Source organism: Ranitomeya imitator, chromosome 3 (assembly GCF_032444005.1).
Source record: "Ranitomeya imitator isolate aRanImi1 chromosome 3, aRanImi1.pri, whole genome shotgun sequence".
Taxonomy (NCBI): domain Eukaryota; kingdom Metazoa; phylum Chordata; class Amphibia; order Anura; family Dendrobatidae; genus Ranitomeya; species Ranitomeya imitator.
In genome coordinates, this window is record NC_091284.1 from 548,528,846 (window position 1) to 548,556,195 (window position 27,350).

The 27,350-nt window shown below is 45.5% G+C and overlaps 1 protein-coding gene across 1 annotated transcript in view; it reads left to right on the top strand.

Moving 5' to 3' along the window:
* ADPRHL1 (ADP-ribosylhydrolase like 1) overlaps nt 1-27,350 on the top strand; it is a 142,941-nt gene that overhangs the window by 57,247 nt on the left and 58,344 nt on the right. The window contains exons 4-5 of the mRNA XM_069757882.1: nt 15,443-15,583; nt 24,111-24,238. Of these exons, the coding sequence (XP_069613983.1) occupies nt 15,443-15,583; nt 24,111-24,238 (269 nt within the window). The remainder of the gene's footprint in view (nt 1-15,442; nt 15,584-24,110; nt 24,239-27,350) is intronic.

Here is a 27,350-nt window from a genome sequence, read left to right on the forward strand (position 1 = left end):
GAAATGAATATGCGGCTCCACCCCTATGGGAGGTGGAGCCGCATATTCATTTCTCTAATCAGCGGTCCCACGTGACCGTTGAACAGGGGAAGAGCTGCAGCACCGAAGACCGTGTGACGGGCAGGGGGAGCTGTTGTGAATTCTGTGGTCAAGCTCCCTCCTGTGGTCATGAGTGGTACTTCGGCTGGTTCTGTCTATGAGTTTCCTCTGGTGGATGTGAGTGGGGCTGCGGCTTCTGAGTTTCCTTCCTCAGGTGACGAGGTTAAGTCGTTAGGTGCTGCTCTATTTAACTCCACCTAGTTCTTTGTTCCTGGCCTCCAGTCAATGTTCCAGTATTGGTCTTGCTTTCTCCTGGATCGTTCTTGTGGCCAGTCTGCCCTGCATAAGCTAAGTTTTGCTTGTGTTACTTTTGTTTGCTATATTTTCTGTCCAGCTTGCTATATTGGTTTTTCTTGCTTGCTGGAAGCTCTGAGACGCAGAGGGAGCACCTCCGTACCGTTAGTCGGTGCGGAGGGTCTTTTTGCCCCTCTGCGTGGTTGTTTGTAGGTTTTTGTGCTGACCGCAAAGCTATCTTTCCTATCCTCGGTCTATTCAGTAAGTCGGGCCTCACTTTGCTAAAATCTATTTCATCTCTGTGTTTGTATTTTCATCTTAACTCACAGTCATTATATGTGGGGGGCTGCCTTTTCCTTTGGGGAATTTCTCTGAGGCAAGGTAGGCTTATTTTTCTATCTTCAGGGCTAGCTAGTTTCTCAGGCTGTGCCGAGTTGCATAGGGAGCGTTAGGCACAATCCACGGCTACCTCTAGTGTGGTATGATAGGATTAGGGATTGCGGTCAGCAGAGTTCCCACGTCTCAGAGCTCGTCCTATGTTAGTAACTATCAGGTCACTTTGTGTGCTCTTAACCACTAGGTCCATTGTGGTTCTGAATCACCTGTTCATAACAGTACTGGAGGCCCAAAGTACTAATGCTTCTCAATAGAGGGAAAAGAGAAGTTCTGAGACCATTTTTTTTTCTCTGTACTGTGTTTTGTCTTTCTTTTCCCCTAGACATTTGGGTGGTTCAGGACACAGGTGTACTGATGGACATTAAAGATCTGTCTTCTTGTGTGGATCATCTCACTGCAAGAGTACAAAATATTCAAGACTTTGTGGTTCAGAATTCTATGTTAGAGCCAAGAATTCCTATTCCTGATTTGTTTTCTGGAGATAGAGCTAAGTTTCTGAGTTTTAAGAATAATTGTAAATTGTTTCTGGCTTTGAAACCCCGCTCCTCTGGTGACCCAGTTCAACAAGTTAAGATCATTATTTCTTTATTACGTGGCGACCCTCAAGACTGGGCATTTTCCCTTGTGCCAGGAGATCCTGCATTATGTAATATTGATGCGTTTTTTCTGGCGCTCGGATTGCTGTATGATGAACCTAATTCAGTGGATCAGGCAGAGAAAAATTTGCTGGCTCTGTCTCAGGGTCAGGATGAGGTAGAGATATATTGTCAGAAGTTTAGGAAGTGGTCTGTGCTCACTCAATGGAATGAATGTGCGCTGGCAGCAATTTTCAGAAAAGGTCTCTCTGAAGCCCTTAAGGATGTCATGGTGGGATTTCCTATGCCTGCTGGTCTGAATGAGTCTATGTCTTTGGCCATTCAGATCGGTCGACGCTTGCGTGAGCGTAAAACTGTGCACCATTTGGCGGTATTATCTGAGCATGGACCTGAGCCTATGCAGTGCGATAGGACTTTGACCAGAGCTGAACGGCAAGAACACAGAAGTCAGAATGGGCTGTGTTTTTACTGTGGTGATTCCACTCATGCTATCTCCGATTGTCCTATGCGCACTAAGCGGTTCGCTAGGTCTGCCACCATTGGTACGGTACAGTCGAAATTTCTTTTGTCCGTTACTTTGATCTGCTCTTTGTCATCCTATTCCGTCATGGCATTTGTGGATTCAGGCGCTGCCCTGAATTTGACGGACTTGGAGTATGCTAGGCGCTGTGGGTTTTTCTTGGAGCCCTTGCAGTATCCTATCCCATTGAGAGGAATTGATGCTACGCCTTTGGCCAAGAGTAAGCCTCAGTACTGGACCCAGCTGACCATGTGCATGGCTCCTGCGCATCAGGAGGATATTCGCTTTTTGGTGTTGCATAATCTGCATGATGTGGTCGTGTTGGGGTTGCCATGGCTACAAGTCCATAACCCAGTATTGGATTGGAAATCAATGTCTGTGTCCAGCTGGGGTTGTCAGGGGGTACATGGTGATGTTCTTTTTCTGTCTATTTCATCATCCACCCCTTCTGAGGTCCCAGAGTTCTTGTCGGATTACCGGGATGTATTTGATGAGCCCAAGTCCAGTGCCCTACCTCCGCATAGGGATTGTGATTGTGCTATCGATTTGATTCCTGGTAGTAAGTTTCCTAAAGGTCGACTGTTTAATTTGTCTGTGCCTGAACACGCCGCTATGCGAAGTTACGTAAAGGAATCCTTGGAGAAAGGTCATATTCGCCCGTCGTCGTCGCCATTGGGAGCAGGGTTCTTTTTTGTGGCCAAGAAGGATGGTTCGCTGAGACCTTGTATTGATTACCGCCTTCTAAATAAAATCACGGTCAAATTTCAGTACCCCTTGCCGCTGCTGTCTGATTTGTTTGCTCGGATTAAGGGGGCTAGTTGGTTCACCAAGATAGATCTTCGTGGTGCGTATAATCTTGTGCGTATTAAACAGGGCGATGAATGGAAAACAGCATTTAATACGCCCGAGGGCCATTTTGAGTACCTGGTTATGCCATTCGGGCTTTCTAATGCTCCATCAGTGTTTCATTCCTTTATGCATGACATCTTCCGAGAGAACCTGGATAAATTCCTGATTGTATACTTGGATGATATTTTGGTCTTCTCGGATGATTGGGAGTCTCACGTAAAGCAGGTCAGAATGGTGTTCCAGGTTCTGCGTGCGAATTCTTTGTTTGTGAAGGGGTCAAAGTGTCTCTTTGGTGTTCAGAAGGTTTCATTTTTGGGGTTCATTTTTTCCCCTTCTACTATCGAGATGGACCCTGTTAAAGTTCAGGCCATTTATGATTGGACTCAGCCGACATCTCTGAAGAGTCTGCAAAAGTTCCTGGGCTTTGCTAATTTTTATCGTCGCTTCATCAATAATTTTTCTAGTATTGCTAAACCGTTGACTGAGTTAACCAAGAAGGGTGCTGATGTGGTCAATTGGTCTTCTGCTGCTGTGGAAGCTTTTCAAGAGTTGAAGCGTCGTTTTTCTTCTGCCCCTGTGTTGTGCCAACCAGATGTTTCGCTCCCGTTCCAGGTCGAGGTTGATGCTTCTGAGATTGGAGCAGGGGCTGTTTTGTCGCAAAGAAGTTCTGATGGCTCGGTGATGAAACCATGCGCCTTCTTTTCCAGGAAATTTTCGCCTGCTGAGCGTAATTATGATGTTGGCAATCGAGAGTTGTTGGCCATGAAGTGGGCATTCGAGGAGTGGCGTCATTGGCTTGAAGGAGCTAAGCATCGCGTGGTGGTCTTGACTGATCACAAGAACTTGACTTATCTCGAGTCTGCCAAATGGTTGAATCCTAGACAGGCTCGTTGGTCGCTGTTTTTCTCCCGTTTTGACTTTGTGGTTTCGTACCTTCCGGGCTCTAAAAATGTTAAGGCAGATGCCCTGTCTAGGAGTTTTGTGCCCGACTCTCCGGGTTTGTCTGAGCCGGCGGGTATTCTCAAAGAGGGGGTAATTTTGTCTGCCATCTCCCCTGATTTGCGGCGGGTGCTGCAAAAATTTCAGGCTAATAGACCTGACCGTTGCCCAGCGGAGAAACTGTTTGTCCCTGATAAATGGACGAGTAGAGTTATCTCTGAGGTTCATTGTTCGGTGTTGGCTGGTCATCCTGGAATCTTTGGTACCAGAGATTTGGTGGCTAGATCCTTTTGGTGGCCGTCTCTGTCGCGGGATGTGCGTTCGTTTGTGCAGTCCTGTGGGATTTGTGCTCGGGCTAAGCCCTGCTGTTCTCGTGCCAGTGGGTTGCTTTTGCCTTTCCAGTCCCGAAGAGGCCCTGGACACATACTGTATCTCTATGGATTTTATTTCGGATCTCCCCGTCTCTCAAATAATGTCGGTCATTTGGGTTGTTTGTGATCGCTTCTCTAAGATGGTCCATTTGGTACCCTTGTCTAAATTGCCTTCCTCCTCTGATTTGGTGCCATTGTTCTTCCAGCATGTGGTTCGTTTACATGGCATTCCGGAGAACATCGTTTCTGACAGAGGTTCCCAGTTTGTTTCGAGGTTTTGGCGAGCCTTTTGTGCTAGGATGAGCATTGATTTGTCTTTTTCCTCGGCTTTCCATCCTCAGACAAATGGCCAGACTGAACGAACCAATCAGACCTTGGAAACATATCTGAGATGTTTTGTTTCTGCCGATCAGGATCATTGGGTGTCCTTTTTGCCTTTGGCTGAGTTCGCCCTTAATAATCGGGCCAGCTCGGCTACTTTGGTTTCGCCGTTTTTCTGCAATTCTGGTTTCCATCCTCGTTTCTCTTCAGGGCAGGTTGAGTCTTCTGACTGTCCTGGTGTGGATACTGTGGTGGATAGGTTGCAGCAGATTTGGACTCATGTGGTGGAGAATTTGACATTGTCTCAGGAGAAGGCTCAACGTTTCGCTAACCGCAGGCGCTGTGTGGGTCCCCGACTTCGTGTTGGGGATTTGGTTTGGTTGTCATCTCGTTATATTCCTATGAAAGTTTCTTCTCCTAAGTTTAAGCCTCGTTTCATTGGTCCATATAGGATTTCTGAGGTTCTTAATCCTGTGTCTTTTCGTTTGACCCTTCCAGCTTCTTTGTCCATCCATAACGTATTCCATAGGTCATTGTTGCGGAGATACGTGGTTTTGGTTGAGGGGGAGTTGGAGTATATAGTGGAGAAGATTTTGGATTCTCGTATTTTGAGACGGAAACTCCAGTACCTGGTTAAGTGGAAGGGTTATGGTCAGGAAGATAATTCCTGGGTCTTTGCCTCTGATGTTCATGCTGCCGATCTGGTTCGTGCCTTTGATTTGGCTCATCCTGGTCGGTCTGGGGGATCTGGTGAGGGTTCGGTGACCCCTCCTCAAGGGGGGGGGTTGTTATGATAAGGTAATTCAGTACCACAATGGACATAGAGGTCAGAGCACATACAGTGACCTGACAATAACCCAAAAACATTGAACGAGCTCTGAGACGTGGGAACTCTGCTGACCGCAATCCCTAATCCTCTCCAACCACACTAGAGGCAGCCGTGGATTGCGCCTAACGCTCCCTATGCAACTCGGCACAGCCTGAGAAACAAGCTAGCCTGAAGATAGAAAATAAGCCTACCTTGCCTCAGAGAAATACCCCAAAGGAAAAGGCAGCCCCCACATATAATGACTGTGAGTTAAGATGAAAAGACAAACGTAGAGATGAAATAGATTTAGCAAAGTGAGGCCCGACTTTCTGAACAGAGCGAGGATAGGAAAGGTAACTTTGCGGTCAACACAAAACCCTACAAAAACCACGCAGAGGGGGCAAAAAGACCCTCCGTACCGAACTAACGGCACGGAGGTACACCCTCTGCGTCCCAGAGCTTCCAGCAAGCAGGAAAAAACAAATAGACAAGCTGGACAGAAAAAAACAGCAAACAAAATAGCAAAGCGGAACTTAGCTATGCAGAGCAGCAGGCCACAGGAACGATCCAGGAGGAAACAGGTCCAATACTAGAACATTGACTGGAGGCCAGGATCAAAGCACTAGGTGGAGTTAAATAGAGCAGCACCTAACGACTTCACCACATCACCTGAGGAAGGAAACTCAGAAGCCGCAGTACCACTTTCCTCCACCAACGGAAGCTCACAGAGAGAATCAGCCGAAGTACCACTTGTGACCACAGGAGGGAGCTCTGCCACAGAATTCACAACAGTACCCCTTCCCTTGAGGAGGGGTCACCGAACCATCACCAGAGCCCCCAGGACGACCAGGATGGGCTATATGAAAGGCACAAACAAGATTGGGAGCATGGACATCAGAGGCAAAGACCCAGGAATTATCTTCCTGAGCATAACCCTTCCACTTAACCAGATACTGGAGTTTCCGTCTTGAAACACGAGAATCCAAAATCTTCTCCACAATATACTCCAACTCCCCCTCCACCAAAACCGGGGCAGGAGGATCAACAGATGGAACCATAGGTGCCACGTATCTCCGCAACAATGACCTATGGAATACGTTATGTATGGAAAAAGAATCTGGAAGGGTCAGACGAAAAGACACAGGATTAAGAACCTCAGAAATCCTATATGGACCAATGAAACGAGGTTTAAACTTAGGAGAGGAAACCTTCATAGGAATATGACGAGAAGATAACCAAACCAAATCCCCAACACGAAGTCGGGGACCCATACAGCGTCTGCGATTAGCAAAACGTTGAGCCTTCTCCTGGGACAAGGTCAAATTGTCCACTACATGAGTCCAAATCTGCTGCAACCTGTCCACCACAGTATCCACACCAGGACAGTCCGAAGACTCAACCTGCCCTGAAGAGAAACGCGGATGGAACCCAGAGTTGCAGAAAAACGGCGAAACCAAGGTAGCCGAGCTGGCCCGATTATTAAGGGCGAACTCAGCCAAAGGCAAAAAGGACACCCAGTCATCCTGATCAGCAGAAACAAAGCATCTCAGATATGTTTCCAAGGTCTGATTGGTTCGTTCGGTCTGGCCATTAGTCTGAGGATGGAAAGCCGAGGAAAAAGACAAGTCAATGCCCATCCTACCACAAAAGGCTCGCCAAAACCTCGAAACAAACTGGGAACCTCTGTCAGAAACGATATTCTCTGGAATGCCATGTAAACGAACCACATGCTGGAAGAACAATGGCACCAAATCAGAGGAGGAAGGCAATTTAGACAAGGGTACCAAATGGACCATCTTAGAGATGCGATCACAGACCACCCAAATGACTGACATCTTTTGAGAGACGGGAAGATCTGAAATAAAATCCATAGAGATATGTGTCCAAGGCCTCTTCGGGACCGGCAAGGGCAAAAGCAACCCACTGGCATGAGAACAGCAGGGCTTAGCCCGAGCACAAATCCCACAGGACTGCACAAAAGAACGTACATCCCGCGACAGAGATGGCCACCAAAAGGATCTAGCCACTAACTCTCTGGTACCAAAGATTCCAGGATGACCAGCCAACACCGAACAATGAACCTCAGAGATTACTTTATTCGTCCACCTATCAGGGACAAACAGTTTCTCCGCTGGGCAACGATCAGGTTTATTAGCCTGAAATTTTTGCAGCACCCGCCGCAAATCAGGGGAGATGGCAGACACAATTACTCCCTCTTTGAGGATACCCGCCGGCTCAGATAAACCCGGAGAATCGGGCACAAAACTCCTAGACAGAGCATCCGCCTTCACATTTTTAGAGCCCGGAATGTACGAAATCACAAAGTCAAAACGGGCAAAAAACAGCGACCAACGAGGCTTTCTAGGATTCAACCGCTTGGCAGACTCGAGATAAGTCAAGTTCTTATGATCAGTCAAGACCACCACGCGATGCTTAGCTCCTTCAAGCCAATGACGCCACTCCTCGAATGCCCACTTCATGGCCAGCAACTCTCGATTGCCCACATCATAATTTCGCTCAGCAGGCGAAAACTTCCTGGAAAAGAAGGCGCATGGTTTCATCACCGAGAAATCAGAACTTCTCTGCAACAAAACAGCCCCTGCTCCAATCTCAGAAGCATCAACCTCGACCTGGAATGGAAGCGAAACATCTGGTTGACACAACACAGGGGCAGAAGAAAAATGACGCTTCAACTCTTGAAAAGCTTCCACAGCAGCAGAAGACCAATTGACCACATCAGCACCCTTCTTGGTCAAATCGGTCAATGGTTTAGCAATACTAGAAAAATTGCAGATGAAGCGACGATAAAAATTAGCAAAGCCCAGGAACTTTTGCAGACTTTTCAGAGATGTCGGCTGAGTCCAATCATGGATGGCTTGGACCTTAACAGGGTCCATCTCGATAGTAGAAGGGGAAAAGATGAACCCCAAAAATGAAACCTTCTGAACACCGAAGAGACACTTTGATCCCTTCACAAACAAAGAATTAGCACGCAGGACCTGAAACACCGTTCTGACCTGCTTCACATGAGACTCCCAATCATCCGAGAAGATCAAAATGTCATCCAAGTACACAATCAGGAATTTATCCAGGTACTCTCGGAAGATGTCATGCATAAAGGACTGAAACACTGATGGAGCATTGGCAAGTCCGAATGGCATTACTAGATACTCAAACTGGCCCTCGGGCGTATTAAATGCAGTTTTCCATTCATCGCCTCGCTTAATACGCACAAGATTATACGCACCACGAAGATCTATCTTGGTGAACCAACTAGCCCCCTTAATCCGAGCAAACAAATCAGACAGCAGCGGCAAGGGGTACTGAAATTTGACCGTGATTTTATTTAGAAGGTGGTAATCAATACAAGGTCTCAGCGAACCATCCTTCTTGGCCACAAAAAAGAACCCTGCTCTCAATGGCGACGACGACGGGCGAATATGACCTTTCTCCAAGGATTCCTTTACGTAACTTCGCATAGCGGCGTGTTCAGGCACAGACAAATTAAACAGTCGACCTTTAGGAAACTTACTACCAGGAATCAAATCGATAGCACAATCACAATCCCTATGCGGAGGTAGGGCACTGGACTTGGGCTCATCAAATACATCCCGGTAATCCGACAAGAACTCTGGGACCTCAGAAAGGGTGGATGATGAAATAGACAGAAAAGGAACATCACCATGTACCCCCTGACAACCCCAGCTGGACACAGACATTGATTTCCAATCCAATACTGGGTTATGGACTTGTAGCCATGGCAACCCCAACACGACCACATCATGCAGATTATGCAACACCAAAAAGCGAATATCCTCCTGATGTGCAGGAGCCATGCACATGGTCAGCTGGGTCCAGTACTGAGGCTTATTCTTGGCCAAAGGCGTAGCATCAATTCCTCTCAATGGAATAGGACACTGCAAGGGCTCCAAGAAAAACCCACAACGCCTAGCATACTCCAAGTCCATCAAATTCAGGGCAGCGCCTGAATCCACAAATGCCATGACAGAATTCGATGACAAAGAGCAGATCAAGGTAACGGACAGAAGAAATTTTGACTGTACCGTACCAATGGTGGCAGACCTAGTGAACCGCTTAGTGCGCTTAGGACAATCAGAGATAGCATGAGTGGAATCACCACAGTAGAAACACAGCCCATTCAGACGTCTGTGTTCTTGCCGTTCAACTCTGGTCAAAGTCCTATCGCACTGCATAGGCTCAGGTTTAAGCTCAGGTAATACCGCCAAATGGTGCACAGATTTACGCTCACGCAAGCGTCGACCAATCTGAATGGCCAAAGACATAGACTCATTCAGACCAGCAGGCATAGGAAATCCCACCATGACATCCTTAAGGGCTTCAGAGAGACCCTTTCTGAAAATAGCTGCGAGCGCACCTTCATTCCATTGAGTGAGTACAGACCACTTTCTAAATTTCTGACAATATACCTCTATCTCATCCTGACCCTGACACAGAGCCAGCAAATTTTTCTCTGCCTGATCCACTGAATTAGGTTCATCGTACAGCAATCCGAGAGCCAGGAAAAACGCATCAATATTACTTAATGCAGGATCTCCTGACGCTTGAGAAAATGCCCAGTCCTGAGGGTCGCCACGTAAAAAAGAAATAATGATCCTAACTTGTTGAACTGGGTCACCAGAGGAGCGAGGTTTCAAAGCCAGAAATAGTTTACGATTATTTTTGAAACTCAGAAATTTAGTTCTATCTCCAAAAAACAAATCAGGAATAGGAATTCTCGGTTCTAACATAGAATTCTGAACCACAAAGTCTTGAATATTTTGTACTGTTGCTATGAGCTGATCCACACATGAAGACAGACCTTTAATGTCCATTGCTACACCTGTGTCCTGAACCACCCAAATGTCTAGGGGAAAAAAAAGGCAAAACACAGTGCAGAGAAAAAAAAATGGTCTCAGAACTTCTTTTTTCCCTCTATTGAGAATCATTAGTACTTTTGGCCTCCAGTACTGTTATGATAAGGTAATTCAGTACCACAATGGACATAGAGGTCAGAGCACATACAGTGACCTGACAATAACCCAAAAACATTGAACGAGCTCTGAGACGTGGGAACTCTGCTGAGGCAGCCGTGGATTGCGCCTAACGCTACCTATGCAACTCGGCACAGCCTGAGAAACTAACTAGCCTGAAGATAGAAAAAATAAGCCTACCTTGCCTCAGAGAAATACCCCAAAGGAAAAGGCAGCCCCCACATATAATGACTGTGAGTTAAGATGAAAAGACAAACGTAGAGATGAAATAGATTTAGCAAAGTGAGGACCGACTTTCTGAACAGAGCGAGGATAGGAAAGGTAACTTTGCGGTCAACACAAAACCCTACAAAAACCACGCAAAGGGGGCAAAAAGACCCTCCGTACCGAACTAACAGCACGGATGTTAGGACTGGCGGAACTCACCAAGAGAGATGATATAGATGCGTTCGCAGTCCGGGGTCCACCGTGCAGGTGAAACCTGCTGCTAGGAAATGACAGACTATATGGCGGTATCCAAAAGTATACACGCGTGGGTTAAACCTCACCCAGCGTGAAGAAAGCGATCCTGTTGCGTCACAGGACCGCGGTACCGCACATAGAGCGCGAGCAAGTGGTCAGCGAACTTAACCCCAACAGGGATTGTAGTCCGATTAGACCCTTGCTGGCACTACACCGCTACTGGGTGTGTAAGGAAATATATAATTATAGCACCGAAGTGCGAACTGTGCCGTGCTGGCAGGTACCACTAAGCACCCAGACGTGGGTCAGGAAGCGCACACTGGCGCGTGGCACCGCACTGGCGGTCACAGCAATAGACACTGATACGTGTGTGACACGTTGAGTGATTAGTCGGGCGCTAGATAGCAGCCATACACCATACACGAACAGTCATACAATAGGGTAGGGGTATTTAATGAACGACTTGCACTCACAACAAACACACGTATTAAATTGTACACTAGCGCATGGCCGTGCGGTCATGCGCAGTTTATATAGTTGCAGGACAGGAAGTGGCCACAGAAACTTTGCCCTTCCAAGACCTGCCAAGAGGACCAATAGAATGCGCTGCAGAGTCTGAGCACATGACCCTCGATCTCCAACGGGAGATCTTGCCCTGGGCATGCTCAGTGTGCGCAGACAAGGACTTAGTCCCAGAGAAGTCCACTCGCTGCTGACCAGCACTGACTTTAATGGCAGGAGCTGAAGAAGCAGCAGTAACTCTCTGAACAGAGTGAGACCGAGCAAGACGCTGGGACCGACGTCCCTGCTGAGCAGGCTCCACTGCGGCTGGATAGGAATGGGGGACCGCAGCGGAGACGGCTCGAGATTCCCCCTGTGCAGAAGCGGGAACTCAAGACCTAACAACGGAGGTACACCCTCTGCGTCCCAGAGCTTCCAGCAAGCAGGGAAAAACAAATAGACAAGCTGGACAGAAAAAAACAGCAAACAAAATAGCAAAGCGGAACTTAGCTATGCAGAGCAGCAGGCCACAGGAACGATCCAGGAGGAAACAGGTCCAATACTAGAACATTGACTAGAGGCCAGGATCAAAGCACTAGGTGGAGTTAAATAGAGCAGCACCTAACGACTTCACCACATCACCTGAGGAAGGAAACTCAGAAGCCGCAGTACCACTTTCCTCCACCAACGGAAGCTCACAGAGAGAATCAGCCGAAGTACCACTTGTGACCACAGGAGGGAGCTCTGCCACAGAATTCACAACAGGGGGTACTGTTGTGAATTCTGTGGTCAAGCTCCCTCCTGTGGTCATGAGTGGTACTTCGGCTGGTTCTGTCTATGAGCTTCCTCTGGTGGATGTGAGTGGGACTGCGGCTTCTGAGTTTCCTTCCTCAGGTGACGAGGTTAAGTTGTTAGGTGCTGCTCTATTTAACTCCACCTAGTTCTTTGTTCCTGGCCTCCAGTCAATGTTCCAGTATTGGTCTTGCTTTCTCCTGGATCGTTCTTGTGGCCTGTCTGCCCTGCATAAGCTAAGTTTTGCTTGTGTTACTTTTGTTTGCTATATTTTCTGTCCAGCTTGCTATATTGGTTTTTCTTGCTTGCTGGAAGCTCTGAGACGCAGAGGGAGCACCTCCATACCGTTAGTCGGTGCGGAGGGTCTTTTTGCCCCTCTGCGTGGTTGTTTGTAGGTTTTTGTGCTGACCCCAAAGCTATCTTTCCTATCCTCGGTCTATTCAGTAAGTCGGGCCTCACTTTGCTAAAATCGATTTCATCTCTGTGTTTGTATTTTCATCTTAACTCACAGTCATTATATGTGGGGGGCTGCCTTTTCCTTTGGGGAATTTCTCTGAGGCAAGGTAGGCTTATTTTTCTATCTTCAGGGCTAGCTAGTTTCTCAGGCTGTGCCGAGTTGCATAGGGAGCGTTAGGCGCAATCCACGGCTACCTCTAGTGTGGTGTGATAGGATTAGGGATTGCGGTCAGCAGAGTTCCCACGTCTCAGAGCTCGTCCTATGTTAGTAACTATCAGGTCACTTTGTGTGCTCTTAACCACTAGGTCCATTGTGGTTCTGAATCACCTGTTCATAACAGGGAGCGTCAGGACCGCCGGGACTAGGTGAGTATGCCTCAGCGCCCTCTCCACCTCACCCGCCGAACCTGCCGCCCTCCGTGACTCGAGTATAAGCCGAGAGGGGCACTTTCAGCCCAAAATTTTGGGCTGAAAATCTCGGCTTATATTCGAGTAAATACGGTATGTACTCCATCTCCTATGGTTACATGTCACCCAAGTACAAAGGCTTGAACAACAGGAAGAAGTTGTGAAATATCTTCCTTAAGGTACCTTCACACTGAGCAACTTTTGAACGAGAACGATAGCGATCCGTGACGTTGCAGCATCCTGGATAGCGATCTCGTTGTGTTTGACATGCAGCAGCGATCAGGATCCTGCTGTGACATCGCTGGTCGGAGCTAGAAGTCCAGAACTTTATTTCGTCGCTGGATCACCTGCTGACATCGCTGAATCGGCGTTGTGTTCACTTGTAACCAGGGTATACATCGGGTTACTAAGTGCAGGGCCGCGCTTAGTAACCCGATATTTACCCTGGTTACCATTGTAAAAGTAAAAAAAACCAAAAACACAACATATTCACATTCCGGTGTCTGTCACGTCCCCCACCGTCAGCTTCCCGCACTGACTGTGAGCGCTGGCCGTAAAGCACAGCGGTGACGTCACCGCTGTGCTGTGCTTCACGGCCGGCGCTGACACAGTCAGTGCGGGAAGCTGACGGCGGGGGACGTGACAGACACCGGAATGTGAGTATGTTGTGTTTTTTTTTTTACATTTACAATGGTAACCAGGGTAAACATCGGGTTTCTAAGCGCGGCCCTGCGCTTAGTGACCCAATCTTTACCCTGGTTACCTGGGGACTTCGGCATCGTTGGTCGCTGGAGAGCTGTCTGTGTGACAGCTCTCCAGCGACCACACAGCGACTTACCAACGATCACGGCCAGGTCGTATCACTGGTCGTGATCGTTGGTAAATCGTTTAGTGTAACGGTACCTTTAGCCCCAAGAGTGCTGTGGCTTAGGGAATAATTGATAGAACAGATTCTGGTATCATTGATGGAATTGAAAGTCTTTTATGTAAAAGATTAGTTGTTATAGTGCAAAAACAGTTGCCTTTTTGAAACGATAACTTGACTCCTTTTTTTCTTATCACATGCAGAAAATATAAGATGTACCTGTTGAATGACTAGTTTCACTGTTTCATTGCATCGTAGCTATAACTAAGAAAGAAATGAAAATGGTCCCTAATCATACACATCACAAATGTCTTGACAATGTTTCTAAGATCTCTAAAACGTCCTAATGTCCCATTGACATAGCACCAAGTTAGTGATTTGTACAAATAAATATTAGTCTGCATCCTTAAATGCTTTAGCTCAAACTGGATAGATAAATATGTACATTATACCTGTGTCTACATACAATGTCAGACTGGGGTGGCCAAGGTCTACCAGTAATATGTCACGCTTAGAGGCAAGGGAGATTCTATCTATCAGGTAAGGCACTCGCATTCAACACATCTGAATCTAGGCCAGGAGGGGGAGCTCAGGACCCGGATTCAGGGGAGCTCCCTTAGACTTTATGTATCCTGGTCTGGAGGAGGAGCTAGTTAGTTGGTCCAGGGAGACCAAGGAAACAGTAGTGGAGAGAAGGAGTAGCAGAGGGACATCTAGAGCAGACATGGGGGTGAGGGAGCTGCTACCCCTGGAAAGAGAAGCAGAAGGAGAGTTGAATTGTGGAAGAGCTTAGAGGGAAGAAGCACAGTGGAGGAAAAGGGCTCAGGACGGGAACAGTGGAAGGACACCCTCAGAGTCAGAGCGCAGAAATCGGATACCGAGAGCCTGAGGTCATGTTGTTTTCCGGGAAGCGTGACAGGACCGGAGGGCATAGTACTATATGTCAATTGCCTGTAATAAGTCTGAGGTGAAGCAGTGACTTTAAGAGCCAGGTCATCTAAGAGATCCCATAAACAGGCTCAAACTGCCTATCGTACAGACATCTGTCTTAGGACAGGAGAGAGGGGACCCTGTCAGCAAGCTTTAAGCCGCAGGGACCTCGCCATCTGGCGCAAGTAGGAAAGGCTTACGGACCTCACCTGAGAGAGGGATCTCCTATTGCCTCCAAGCCGGCCAGATAACAGCTACCCTACACCTGGTAACCTGGACTGAGGACTACTACTTCCATCAGTAAACCAGGTAAAGACTTTGCAAACCTGTGTTCTCGTTCTTTGTGCATTCATCGGCTTACACCATCTTGCCATGCACTTGGGAAGCCCTGGGGACCCCGCTTCACCTGTGGGAAGCGTCACCATCTTGCTGCATACCATCATCCAAGAGGACCCCTTTAAGCAGCATCGGTCCCCACTGACCGAACACCACAGGTGGTGTCACGAACAATAGACTTTATTCACAATATTCCCTTTAAAGACCTTTCCCTTTAATTGGGTGCCCAGGGCCACGGACCGGGTCGCAGTCACCGTGACATCCCCTTTAAGACCGGACCCGGCACCGAGTACCCTAAGGCCCTGGGGGGCGATCCACATACAAACTCCTACTACGCCAAATATTGATCATGGGGCTAAGTTTATACACAGGGGCCCTCCGGGGGATTCACCTCTTCTATAGTAGGCCAGTCTGAGCATGTATACATATACTGAGTTTGTCATGCCACATTAGGTCAATAAGTGAATGCAAAGGAAATGTGTGTATATTTATTTTGTCATATCTTGTTGCTTGTTGAATTTTTGACTCCATGTATTCCAACTTGTAGGATTTCTGGGTTCACTCTGCACTGCTCTGTTTGCCTCCTATGCAATACAAGGAAAGCCTTTGGTTCGGTGGGGTAGAGATATGCTTAAGGTAATCCCAATGGCTGAGGAATACTGTAAGAAAGCCATTCGTCATATGGCAGGTAAGGAAGTAACCAAAATTACTTTTTTTCTTACAAAACCATTAGTAGTGTTTGTGGTTTGTTAAAAAATAAACTGATGCACATTAAGTAAGGCTCTGCTTATACTGGGGTTGGACATATACCCCAAATGTAAAGCCATAATTTATGCCACTGTATGCCATGCATTGTCATATATCATACAAAGGCTCCTTTTCAGGGCCGGCTCTGGCGAAATAGTCTCAGTGGGTCCCTTTAAACAAATCACGATTAATGATGCACAGATATGGCAGAGGAATATAAATATAGTACAATGCCAAATATTTCACTTAATTCTGACATTCTTACATTATATGAGTTATAGCTATTGTAAATTCTACAATAGATCAGAAACCGTCAAATCCTCACAGCGCACAGTGCGTGCCCTGGAGGGATTCAGAAGTTTTAACTTTAAACCGGACAGTAGAGTCCTTCATACAGTATTATGGGCACCACATAGTCCTCCATACAGTATTATTAGAACCACATAGTCCTCCATACAGAACTATTGGCACCACATAGTCCTCCATACAGAATTAAGAACACCACATAGTCCTCCATAGAGAATTATGGGCACCACATAGTCCTCCATACAGTATTATTAGAACCACATAGTCCTCCATACAGAACTATTGGCACCACATAGTCCTCCATACAGAATTAAGAACACCACATAGTCCTCCATAGAGAATTATGGGCACCACATAGTCCTCCATACAGTATTATTAGAACCACATAGTCCTCCATACAGTATTATGGGCACAACATAGTCCTCCATACAGTATTATGGGCACCGCATAATCCTCCATACAGTATTGTGGGCACCACATAGTCCTCCATACAGAATTATGGACATCACATAGTCCTCCATACAGAAGTATGGGCACCACATAGTCCTCCATACAGCATTATGGGCACCACATAGTCCTCCATACAGTATTATGGGCACCACATATAATGCTTCATACTGAACAATGGGCCCCATATAATGCTCCATACAGAATGGGCCCCATATATTGCTCCATACAGAATGGGACCTATATAATGTTTCATACCGAATGGGCCCCATATATTGCTACATACAGAATAATGGACCCCATATAATGCTCCATACAGAACAATGGGCCCAATATACAGTTGTGCTCAAAAGTTTACATACCCCGACAGAATTTTTGCATTCTTGGCCTTTTTTCAGAGAATATGAATGATAACACCAAAACTTTTTCTCCACTCATGGTTAGTGGTTGGGTGAAGCCATTTATTGTCAAACTATTGTGTTTTATCTTTTTAAATCATAATGACAACCCAAAACATCCAAATGACCCTGATGAAAAGTTCACATACCCCATTTCTTAATACTGTGTATTGCCCCCTCTAACATCAATGACTGCTTTAATTTTTTTGTGGTAGTTGTGGATGAGGTTCTTTATTTTCTCAGATGTTAAAGCTGCTCACTCTTCTTGGCAAAAAGCCTCCAGCTCCTGTAAATTCCTGGGCTGTCTAGCATGAACTGCGTGCTTGAAATCTCCCCAGAGTGGCTCAATGATATGGAGGTCAGGAGACTGAGATGGCCACTCCAGAACCTTCACTTTGTTCTGCTGTAGCTGATAACACGTCGCCTTGGCCTTGTGTTTTGGATTGTTGTCGTGTTGGAGTGTCCAAGTGCATCCCATGGGCAGCTTCCGGGCTGAGGAGTGCAAATTTGCCTCCAATATTTGCTGATAACGTGCTGCATTCATCTTTCTTTCAACGTTGACCAAGTTTCCTGTGCCTTTGTAGATCACACATCCCCAAAACATCAGCGATCCACCTCTGTGCTTTACAGTAGGAATGGTGTTCCTTTCATCATAGGCCTTGTATCTCTCTCCAAATGTAACAGTTATGGTTGTGGCCAAAAAGTACAATTTTGGTCTCAGCACTCCAAATGACCTTGATCCAGAAGTTTTGAGGCTCGTCGCTGTGCTGTTTTGCATATTGTAGGCCAGATACTTTGCAGCATTTGCGCAGTAATGGCTTTCTTCTGGCAACTCAACCATGGAGCCCATTTTGCCTCCTTATTGTGCATCTTGAAACAGCCACACTGCTAGTTTTCAGAGAGTCCTGTATTTCAGCTGATGTTATTTGTGAGTTTTTCTTTGCATCCTGAACAATTTTCCTGGCAGTTGTGGATGACATTTTTATTGGTCTACCTGACATTGGTTTAGTTTTTACAGAGCCCCTGATTTTCCATTTGTTAATCACAGTTTGAACGCTGCTGACTGGCATTATCAATTCCTGGGATATCTTTTTGTATCCCTTTCCTGTTTTACACAGTTCAACTACCTTTTCCCGTAGGTGCAGTGACAATTCTTTTGCTTTCCCCGTGACTCACAATCCAGAAACGTCAGTGGCTGGATGAAAGATACAAGAGTCTGTCTGGATCTCAGAAACTCACTCAGAATTTACACACAGGTCACAGGTGAGGATGTTACCTTTAGTAGCCATTCAAACCCATTTGTGTCAACTTCTCTGCATGTTATCAGGACAAAATCACCAGGGTATTTGAACTTTTGATCAGGGTCATTTGGATGTTTTGTGTTGTCATTATGATTTAAACAGGGAAAAAAGTAGTTTGACAATACATGGTTTCACCCAACCACTAACCATGAGTGGAGAAAAAGTTTTGGTGTTATCATTCATATTCTCTGAAAAAAAGCCAAGAAAGCAAAAATTCTGTCGGGGTATGTAAACTTTTGAGCACAACTGTAATGCTCCATACAAAATAATGGGCCCTATATAATGCTCCATATAGAACAATGTACCCCATATATTGCCCTATACAGAATAATGGACCCCATATAATGTTCCAGACAAAATAATGGACCCCATATAATGCTCCATACAGAATAATTGACCCCATATATTGCTCCATACAGAATAATGGGCCCCATATAATGCTTCATACAGAATAATTGACCCCATATATTGGTCTACACGGAATAATGGACCCCATATAATGTTCCATACAAAATAATGGACCCCATATATTGCTCCATACTGAATAATGGGCCCCATATAATGCTCCATACAGAATAATGGGTCCCATATAATGCTCCATCCAGAATGGGTCCCATACAATACTCCATACAAAATGGGCCTCATATATTGCTCCGTACAGAATGGACCTTACAGATTGCTCCATACAGAATGGGCCCCATATATTGCTCCATACATTAAAAAAATCAAATACTCATCTCTCCTCCCGGCCGCAGGTCCGGACTCCTCCAATTTGCCATCTTCCGGCAGTGACATCATCATGCCCTCTGCCCTGAGATGTCAGAGTCAGAAAACATGAAGACACTAGGGGAACAGGGAGAGCTAAGTATTGCAAGTGCCAGGGCCCTGAGTAAGCGGGGACCCACTCATGGGCACTGGCACTGGGTTCCCCAGACTCATGAGTCCCATATCATGGCAGTGTCCCTGATGGCAAGTGGGCCCCCTGCTTGCTTAGGGCCCCAGAACTTGCCCGGGTGTGCCGGGTGGTGAAACTGGTCCTGTCCTCTTGTAAAAAAACAAAGCAAGAGAAAAAATATCTTGAGTATTTGTTTGTAGTCGACTATATAAGCTTTTAAGTGAGAATTGTAAGCAAGAAAATCTTTATCTGATGTGTTAGTTCTTCAGTGTCAGGAGAAGAACGCTTTGCATCGTTTCTGCACTCCATTCCCACTTAAGACTGTAGCCACAGAGTCTCCCATGCTATGGGATTTATATTCACCAGTCCCCACTGTATCCTATATGAGATATATATATATATATATATATATATATATATATACAGCAGTATTCCCTATGTGTATATAAAGAAGTCACTGTGCCTCCTATATGATCAATATAGTCTCAGTGGCTCCTGTTTGATGAATACTGTAGTCTCTGTGTCTCCAATGTGTTGTGTATACAGCAGTCTCCGTGTCTTCCATGTAATGCCTATATACAGTAGCTTAAGAAAGTATTCGGCCCCCTTGAACTTTTCAACCTTTTCCCACATATCATGCCTCAAACATAAAGATACCAAATGTAAATTTTTGGTGAAGAATCAACAACAAGTGGAACACAATTGTGAAGTTGAAAGAAATTTATTGGTTATTTTAAATTTTTGTGGAAATTCAAAAACTGAAAATTGGGGCGTGCAATATTATTCGTCCCCTTTACTTTCAGTGCAGCAAACTCACTCCAGAAGTTCATTGTTGATCTCTGAATGATCCAATGTTGTCCTAAATGCCTAACGATGATAAACATAATCCACCTGTGTGTAATCAAGTCTCCATCCGGTTTGTAGCACAGAGCGCATCATGAAGACCAAGGAACACAACAGGCAGGTCTGTGATACTGTCGTGGAGAAGTTTAAAGCCGGAATTGGATACAAAATCATTTCCAAAACTTTAAACATCCCAAGGAGCACTGTGCAAGCGATCATATTGAAATGGAAGGAGTATCATACCACTGCAAATCTACCAAAACCCCGCCGTCTCTCTAAACTTTCATTTCAAACAAGGAGAAGACTGATCAGAGATGCAGCCAAGAGGCCCATGATCACTCTAAATGAACTGCAGAGATCTACAGCTGAGGTGGGACAGTCTGTCCATAGGACAACAATCAGTCGTACACTGCACAAATCTGGCTTTCATGGAAGAGTGGCAAGACGAAAGCCATTTCTCAAAGATTTCCATAAAAAGTATTGTTTAAAGTTTGCAACAAGCCACCTGGGAGACACACCAAACATGTGGAAGAAGGTGCTCTGGTCAGATGAAACCAAAATCGAACTTTTTGTCAACAATGTCAAACGATATGTTTGGCGTAAAGGCAACACAGCTCATCACCCTGAACACACCATCCCCACTCTCAAACATGGTGATGGCAGCATCATGGTTTGGGCCTGCTTTTCTTCAGCAGGGACAGGGAAGATGGTTAAAATTGATGGGAAGATGGATGGAGCCAAATACAGGACCATTCTTGAAGAAAACCTGTTGGAGTCTGCAAAAGACCTGAGACTGGGATGGAGATTTGTCTTCCACTAAGACAATGATCCCACACATAAAGCAAAATCTACAATGGAATGGTTCACAAATAAATGTATTCAGGTGTTAGAATGACCAAGTCAAAGTCCAGACCTCAATCCAATCGAGAATCTGTGGGGCAGAAAACTGCTGTTCACAAACGATCTCCATCAAACCTCACTGAGCTCGAGCTGTTTGCCAAGGAAGAATGGGCAAGAATTTCAGTCTCTCGATGTACAAAACTGATAGAGACATACCCCAAGCGACTTGCAGCTGTAATCGCAGCAAAAGGTGGTGCAACAAAGTATTAAGTTAAACTTTTCAGTTTTTGAATTTCCACAAAAATTTAAAATAACCAATAAATTTCATTCAACTTCACAATTGTGTTCCACTTGTTGTTGGTTCTTCACCAAAAATTTACATTTGGTACCTTTATGTTTGAAGCATGATATGTGGGAAAAGGTTGAAAAGTTCAAGGGGGCCAAATACTTTCGCAAGGCACTGTAGCAGTCTCAGTGTTTCCTATGTTATGTACAGTATACACAGCAGTTTCGGTGTCTCCCATGTCATGTACATAGAGCAGTCCCAGTGTACCCTATGTGATGTATACAACAGTCTGTGTGTCCTATTTGATGTATATATAGCAGTCCCAATGTATAGATATACTGTAGACCTCCCACTGCTTGAGTTCTATAACTGTAACTTGAGCAGTGATGAATTTTCTACTTTGAGGAGACATACAGTGTAATACATATCTGTGTTTGGAAGAACTTACCGCTGAGATAAGTTCATTACAAAATTTATAGCAAAGCGTCGACTGCGCTCAAAGTCAACCCAGTCCTGGAAAAATAGTTGCAAGTAGCAACATCAGTTAAAGGGAACCTGTCAGCAGATTTTGCGCTATAAGATGTGGCCACTGTTTTTCAGGGCTTATCTACAGCATTCTATAATCCTGTAGATAAGCCCCTGGTCCAACCTGCAAGTGAAGAAAAATTAGTTATATTATACTCACCGGGGGAACGGTCCGGTCCAATGGGTGTCGCAGGTCCGGGTCCGGCGCCTCCCATCTTCTTGCGACGCAGCCCTCCTGCTTCTTCTTCGCTCCCCGGCATCGGCGCTCCTGCGCAGGTGTACTTCTTTTCCCCGTTGAGAGCAGAGTAAAGCACTGCAGTGCGCAGGCGCTGGGAAAGGTCAGAGAGGCCCAGCGCCTGTGCTCTGCAGTACTTTACAGGAGGGAGGCGTGGCAAGAAGATGGGAGGCGGCAAACCCGGACCTGCAACATGCATTCGACCGGACAGCACCTGACAGCATCCCCGGGTGAGTATAATATAACTTATTTTTCTTCAATTGCAGGTCGGATGGGGGGCTTACCTACAGCATTATTGACTGCTGTAGATAAGCCCTGAAAGGCAGTGGCCGCATCTTATAGCGTCAAAATCTGTTGACAGGTTTCCTTTAATAAAATATTTGAACAAATATAGATATTTTTCAAGTTAATAATTTGTATGAATGAGGTTATAAATATCCAAATGGCCCTTGGCAGAAAAAAAAGGTTTCACACCCATGCTCTAAATCAATTTAAAATAATGGCTTTGCCAAAAAAATAAGATCACAATTTTGGAATGGCCCAGTCCAAGCCAAGAGGTGAATATAGTTGACCTAAATCTCTGACAAATTTAGAGAGTTACTGCAAGGAAGAGACGGTAAACATTGCAAATTCTATATGTGTCATGCTCATAGACTACTACCCAAAAGTCTGAATACTGTTGTAGATTGAAATGTGACCCCAACAAAGTATTAGTTTTAATGGTGTACATATTTATGCAACCACATTATTTTAATTCTTTATTTTTCTGTTTCCACCTGAAAAGATTTCAGTTTGTGTTTCAAATCAATTGTAAAAATTATTTGTGACATTAAGGGTATGTTCACACGTTCCTGATTTCCATCCTTTTTTTTTCAGGACTGTTTTTTTAAAAACTGCAGCTCTTGGCAGAAAACGCAGGTCCTTTTTTTGGTCCTTTTTTTGTCCTTTTTTGATGCGTTTTTTGATCCTTTTTTTGATCCTTTTTTTTTATCCTTTTTTTGATCCTTTTTTTTATGCAGTTTTCTATGCAGTTAAAATGGCTGAAAATACCCTAACCCTACCCCTAACCGTACCCCTAACCCTAACCCTACCCCTAACCCTACCCCTACCCCTAACCCTACCCCTACCCCTAACCCTACCCCTAACCCTACCCCTAACCCTACCCCTAACCCTAACCCTACCCCTACCCCTAACCCTACCCCTAACCCTACCCCTAACCCTACCCCTACCCCTAACCCTACCCCTAACCATACCCCTAACCCTAACCCTACCCCTAACCCTAACCCTACCCCTAATCCTACCCCTAACCCTATTCTAACCTTAGTGGAAAAAAAAAAATTCTTAATTTTTTTTTATTGTCCCTACCTATGGGGGTGACAAAGGGGGGGGGGGGTGTCATTTACTATTTTTTTTTATTTTGATCACTGAGATAGGTTATATCTCAGTGATCAAAATGCACTTTGGAACGAATCTGCCGGCCGGCAGATTCGGCGGGCGCACTGCGCATGCGCCCGCCATTTTGCAAGATGGCGGCGCCCAGGGAGAAGACGGCCGGACGGACACCGGGACGCCGGGTAAGTATAAGGGGGGGAGATTAGGGCACGGGGGGGGGCATCGGAGCACTGAGGGGGGCATCGGAGCACGGGGCGGTGGGATTGGAGCACGGGGGGCGGGATCGGAGCACAGGGGGGCAGCCACACTCCGCCCACGCACTTCCGCCCACTTCCCTGCACTTCCTGCTGCAGCGGTTCGGCACCACAAACCGCAGTAAAACCCGCAGATATTTTTTTCATCTGCGGGTTTTACTGCGGGTTTGACCTCAGAATGGAGGTCAATGGGTGCAGAACCGCTGCGGCTCCGAAAAAAGAAGTGACATGGTACTTCTTTTTTCCCGCAGCTATTCAGCGCGGTTTTTTTTTTATTTTCCGCATTGTTGGCACAGCAGTTCCTGTTTTCCATAGGGTACAATGTAATGTACCCTGCATGGAAAACAGCTGCGGACCCGCAGCGGGAAAATCGCGGCAATTCCGCATGAAAAAAAGGATCGTGTGAACATGGCCTAAGAGTGGAATAAGTTCTGAAATTATTCTTCTGGGTATGATTTTTTATTTGATAAAAACCTGCCATTTTAACAGGTGTGTCTAGACTTTTTATATATACGGAACTTTATATCTGACATAAGCTAATATGCATCATAAAGCTCCTTAGCTGCTATTGTAGGTCTGTAACCAAAGCCTTCACCTACAATGTGCCAAGGGTAGGACAATTGGTCATTCCTTTTACGTGACCAAGAACTGTCCAGATATATTTTAGAATTCACTATAACATTATTTGCACCATCTTATCAGCCATTTTTATGTTATTTATTCTGTGTGAATTTAATTTTACATAGAATACCAAGAGCATTGGTTCTACTTTGAGGCTAAATGGCAATTTTACCTGGAAGAAAGAGAAATAGAAGAAGACAATGCGAACATGCCTACATTTCCTGATAAATATGATGTTGATGAACGAGACAAGGTATGGCTGTTCATTTCCTAATTGCTTTACAGCTGGACAGATACATCATAAATATCAAAGTGATCAAAGTGATTCAGGGACTCCAGAAAATGATCCTAGACCACCTCCAAATGACAGAAATGAGGAAGAGTGTGCATGAAGCAGCTGTCAAGCAGACGCATTCCCCCTTTATACAACTCTATAGTATGTGAGGAAAGTGCCGGTATCCTTGCACAAGTTCACTTCCTCCTCTTAGCAGGGACGCCGGTGTGTACACTCACCCTCCAATGCTACTCCGGTCCCCACAGTCTATGCATCCTCTCAGGGCCTGCGCAGGACATGCAGGTCCCCTGGGAGAATGCTTAGGGCGCGTGCACTCCTCGCTCCTTAAAGGGGCCACATGCACGCTTCTGAAAATGTCCCCAGCCAATGTCTGGGAGACATAAGATATTTAAAGGACCCTCCCCAATAGGGAAGTACCTTAGCAACTTTAGTCCTTAGTGTGTTACACGTCCATCTTAGGCTACTTTCACACTTGCGTCGGTACGGGTCCATCGCTATGCGTTGGGCCGACGTACCGACGCACATTGTGAAATTTGTGCACGACGTGGTCAGCAGATGCAGTTTTTCAATGCATCTGCTGCCCATTCTGAAGTCCGGGGAGGAGGGGGCGGAGTTTCTGCCACGCATGCATGGTAGAAAATGGCGGACGCGACGGACAAGAAAACGTTACATTGAACATTTTTTTGTGACGATGGTCCGCCAAAACATGACGGATCCGTCTCACGATGGACACGACGCGTGGCCATCCATCGTGATCCATCACTAATACAAGTCTATGGGCAAAAAACGCATCCTGCGAGCACATTTGCAGGATCCGTTTTTTGCCCAAAACGACGGATTGAGACGGATTGCTAAAAATGCAAGTGTGAAAGTGGCCTTAGTTGTAAGGTCCCTGTACCCGTGCTCTTTATTCCTGATCCTGTTTACCCTGTCAGTACCTGATCCTACCCATTCTCATGATCGTGTCCATCTTCTGATCCTGCACACGTTCATCCTGTGTTCCTGAATCCTCCCTGTCTGTTCTTGTGTGCCAGTTGTTGTCCTGTCTACCTGCTCTGCAGTATCCAACCCCCTGCTCTTGAGTTCCTGGTTGTCCTGAATTTCTGAGTCCATCCCCGGTCCCGTATACCCCTTATGGGGTCAGCTGCTGCGCTATGGGGTCTGTCCTGGAGCGATAATTGATATCCACCTGGGTCCAACTTTAACTACATCATCAGGGGCTCTAGTGAAGCACCAGATGGTGGCTTAGTTATGCCCTCCGGGCTCTATCTGGGCCGTGGCACAGTGGTTCCACAACTACGTGCGTAACATAGTAACATAGTAATTATATAATATAATAAGCAGATTTGTCACCATATTTCACTATGCAAACTGCATATATTATTAAATAGATCACTTAGATCTGATGAGGAAGGTGTACTTACTTTGAAAATCCCTAGGAAAGTGTAATCCAATCTTCACCCACCTAGCCTGATTGATGCCTCCCCTGCTGCTGAAATCTCAGACTGCTCAGAACAAGCAGCTATCAGTCACGTTGAGTGGGCAGAGACTTAATACACTTCAACTCTTGAGCTATCTCAATCTATAGCTCATAAAATGCTCAATTGATATATTCATTAAGATTAAGAAATGTGTTTAATAATGTGTGCAGTTTGTATTGTTAAATTTGGTGACAGATTTGCTTTAATAAGAAATAAAGGGGGAAAAAAATTAGACCTGCTCCACTCACTTCACCCTTGGAAGGTCAGCGCTGCAGGTCATATTATGTCTTCTGATACCTGTTGGGATGCATACTTCATCAGTAGACATTGTACACCTTTCCAATGCACCTGTCGATGCGAAAGTGAGCAGTGCAAGACCCTTTAATTCATGAACATTTATTATTAACAATTTTCAATTGTAGTGCACACATGGTTAAAATTATTGGTACCCCTCGTTTAATGACAGAAAAACCCACAATGGTGACAGAAATAACTTGAATCTGACAAAAGTAATAATAAATGAAAAATCTATGAAAATGATCAAATGAAAGTCAGACATTGCTTTTCAACCATGCTTCCACAGAATTAAAAAAAAGTAAAACTCATAAAATAGGCCTGGACAGAAATGATGGTGCCCTTAACTTAATATTTTGTTCCACAACCTTTTGAGGCAATCAGTGCTATCAAACGATTCCTGTAACTGTCAATAAGACTTCTGCACCTCTCAACAGGTATTTTGGCCCACTCCTCAAGAGCAAACTGCTCCAGTTGCCTCGTGTTTGAAGGTTGCCTTTTCCAGACAGCATGTTTAAGCTGTTTCCAAAGATGCTCAATAGGATTTAGGTCAGGGGGCTCATAGAAGGCCATTTCAGAATAGTCCAATGTTTTCCTCTTAGCCATTCTTGGGTGTTTTTAGCTGTGTGTTTTGGGTCATTATCCTGTTGCAAGACCCATAACGTGACTGAGACCAAGCTTTCTGACACTGGGCAGCACATTTCTCTCTAGAATCCCTTGATAGTCTTGAGATTTAATTGTACCCTGCACAGATTCTAGACACCCTGTGCCAGATGCAGCAAAGCAGACCACAACATAACAGAGCCACCTCCATGTTTCACAGTAGGGACAGTGTTCTTTTCTTGATATGCTTCATTTTTCCGTCTGTGAACATAAAGCTGATGTGCCTTGCCAAAAAGTTCCATTTTTGTCTCATCTGTCCATAGGACATTCTCCCAGAAGCTTTGTGGCTTGTCAACATGAAGTTTGGAAAATTCCTGTCTGGCTTTTTTTATGGTTTTTTTTCAACAATGGTGTCCTCCTTGGTTGTCTTCCTTTAAGTCCACTTTGGCTCAGACAATGACGGATGGTGCAATCTGACACTGATGTTCCTTGAGCTTGGAGTTCATCTTTAATCTGTTTAGAAGTTTTTCTGAGCTCTTTTGTTACCATTCGCATTATCTGTCTCTTTGGTTTGTCATCAATATTCCTCCTGCGGCCAAGTCCAGAAAGATTGGCTACAGTCCCATGGATCTTAAATCTCTGAATAATATGTGCAACTGTAGTCACAGGAACATCAAGCTGCTTGGAGATGG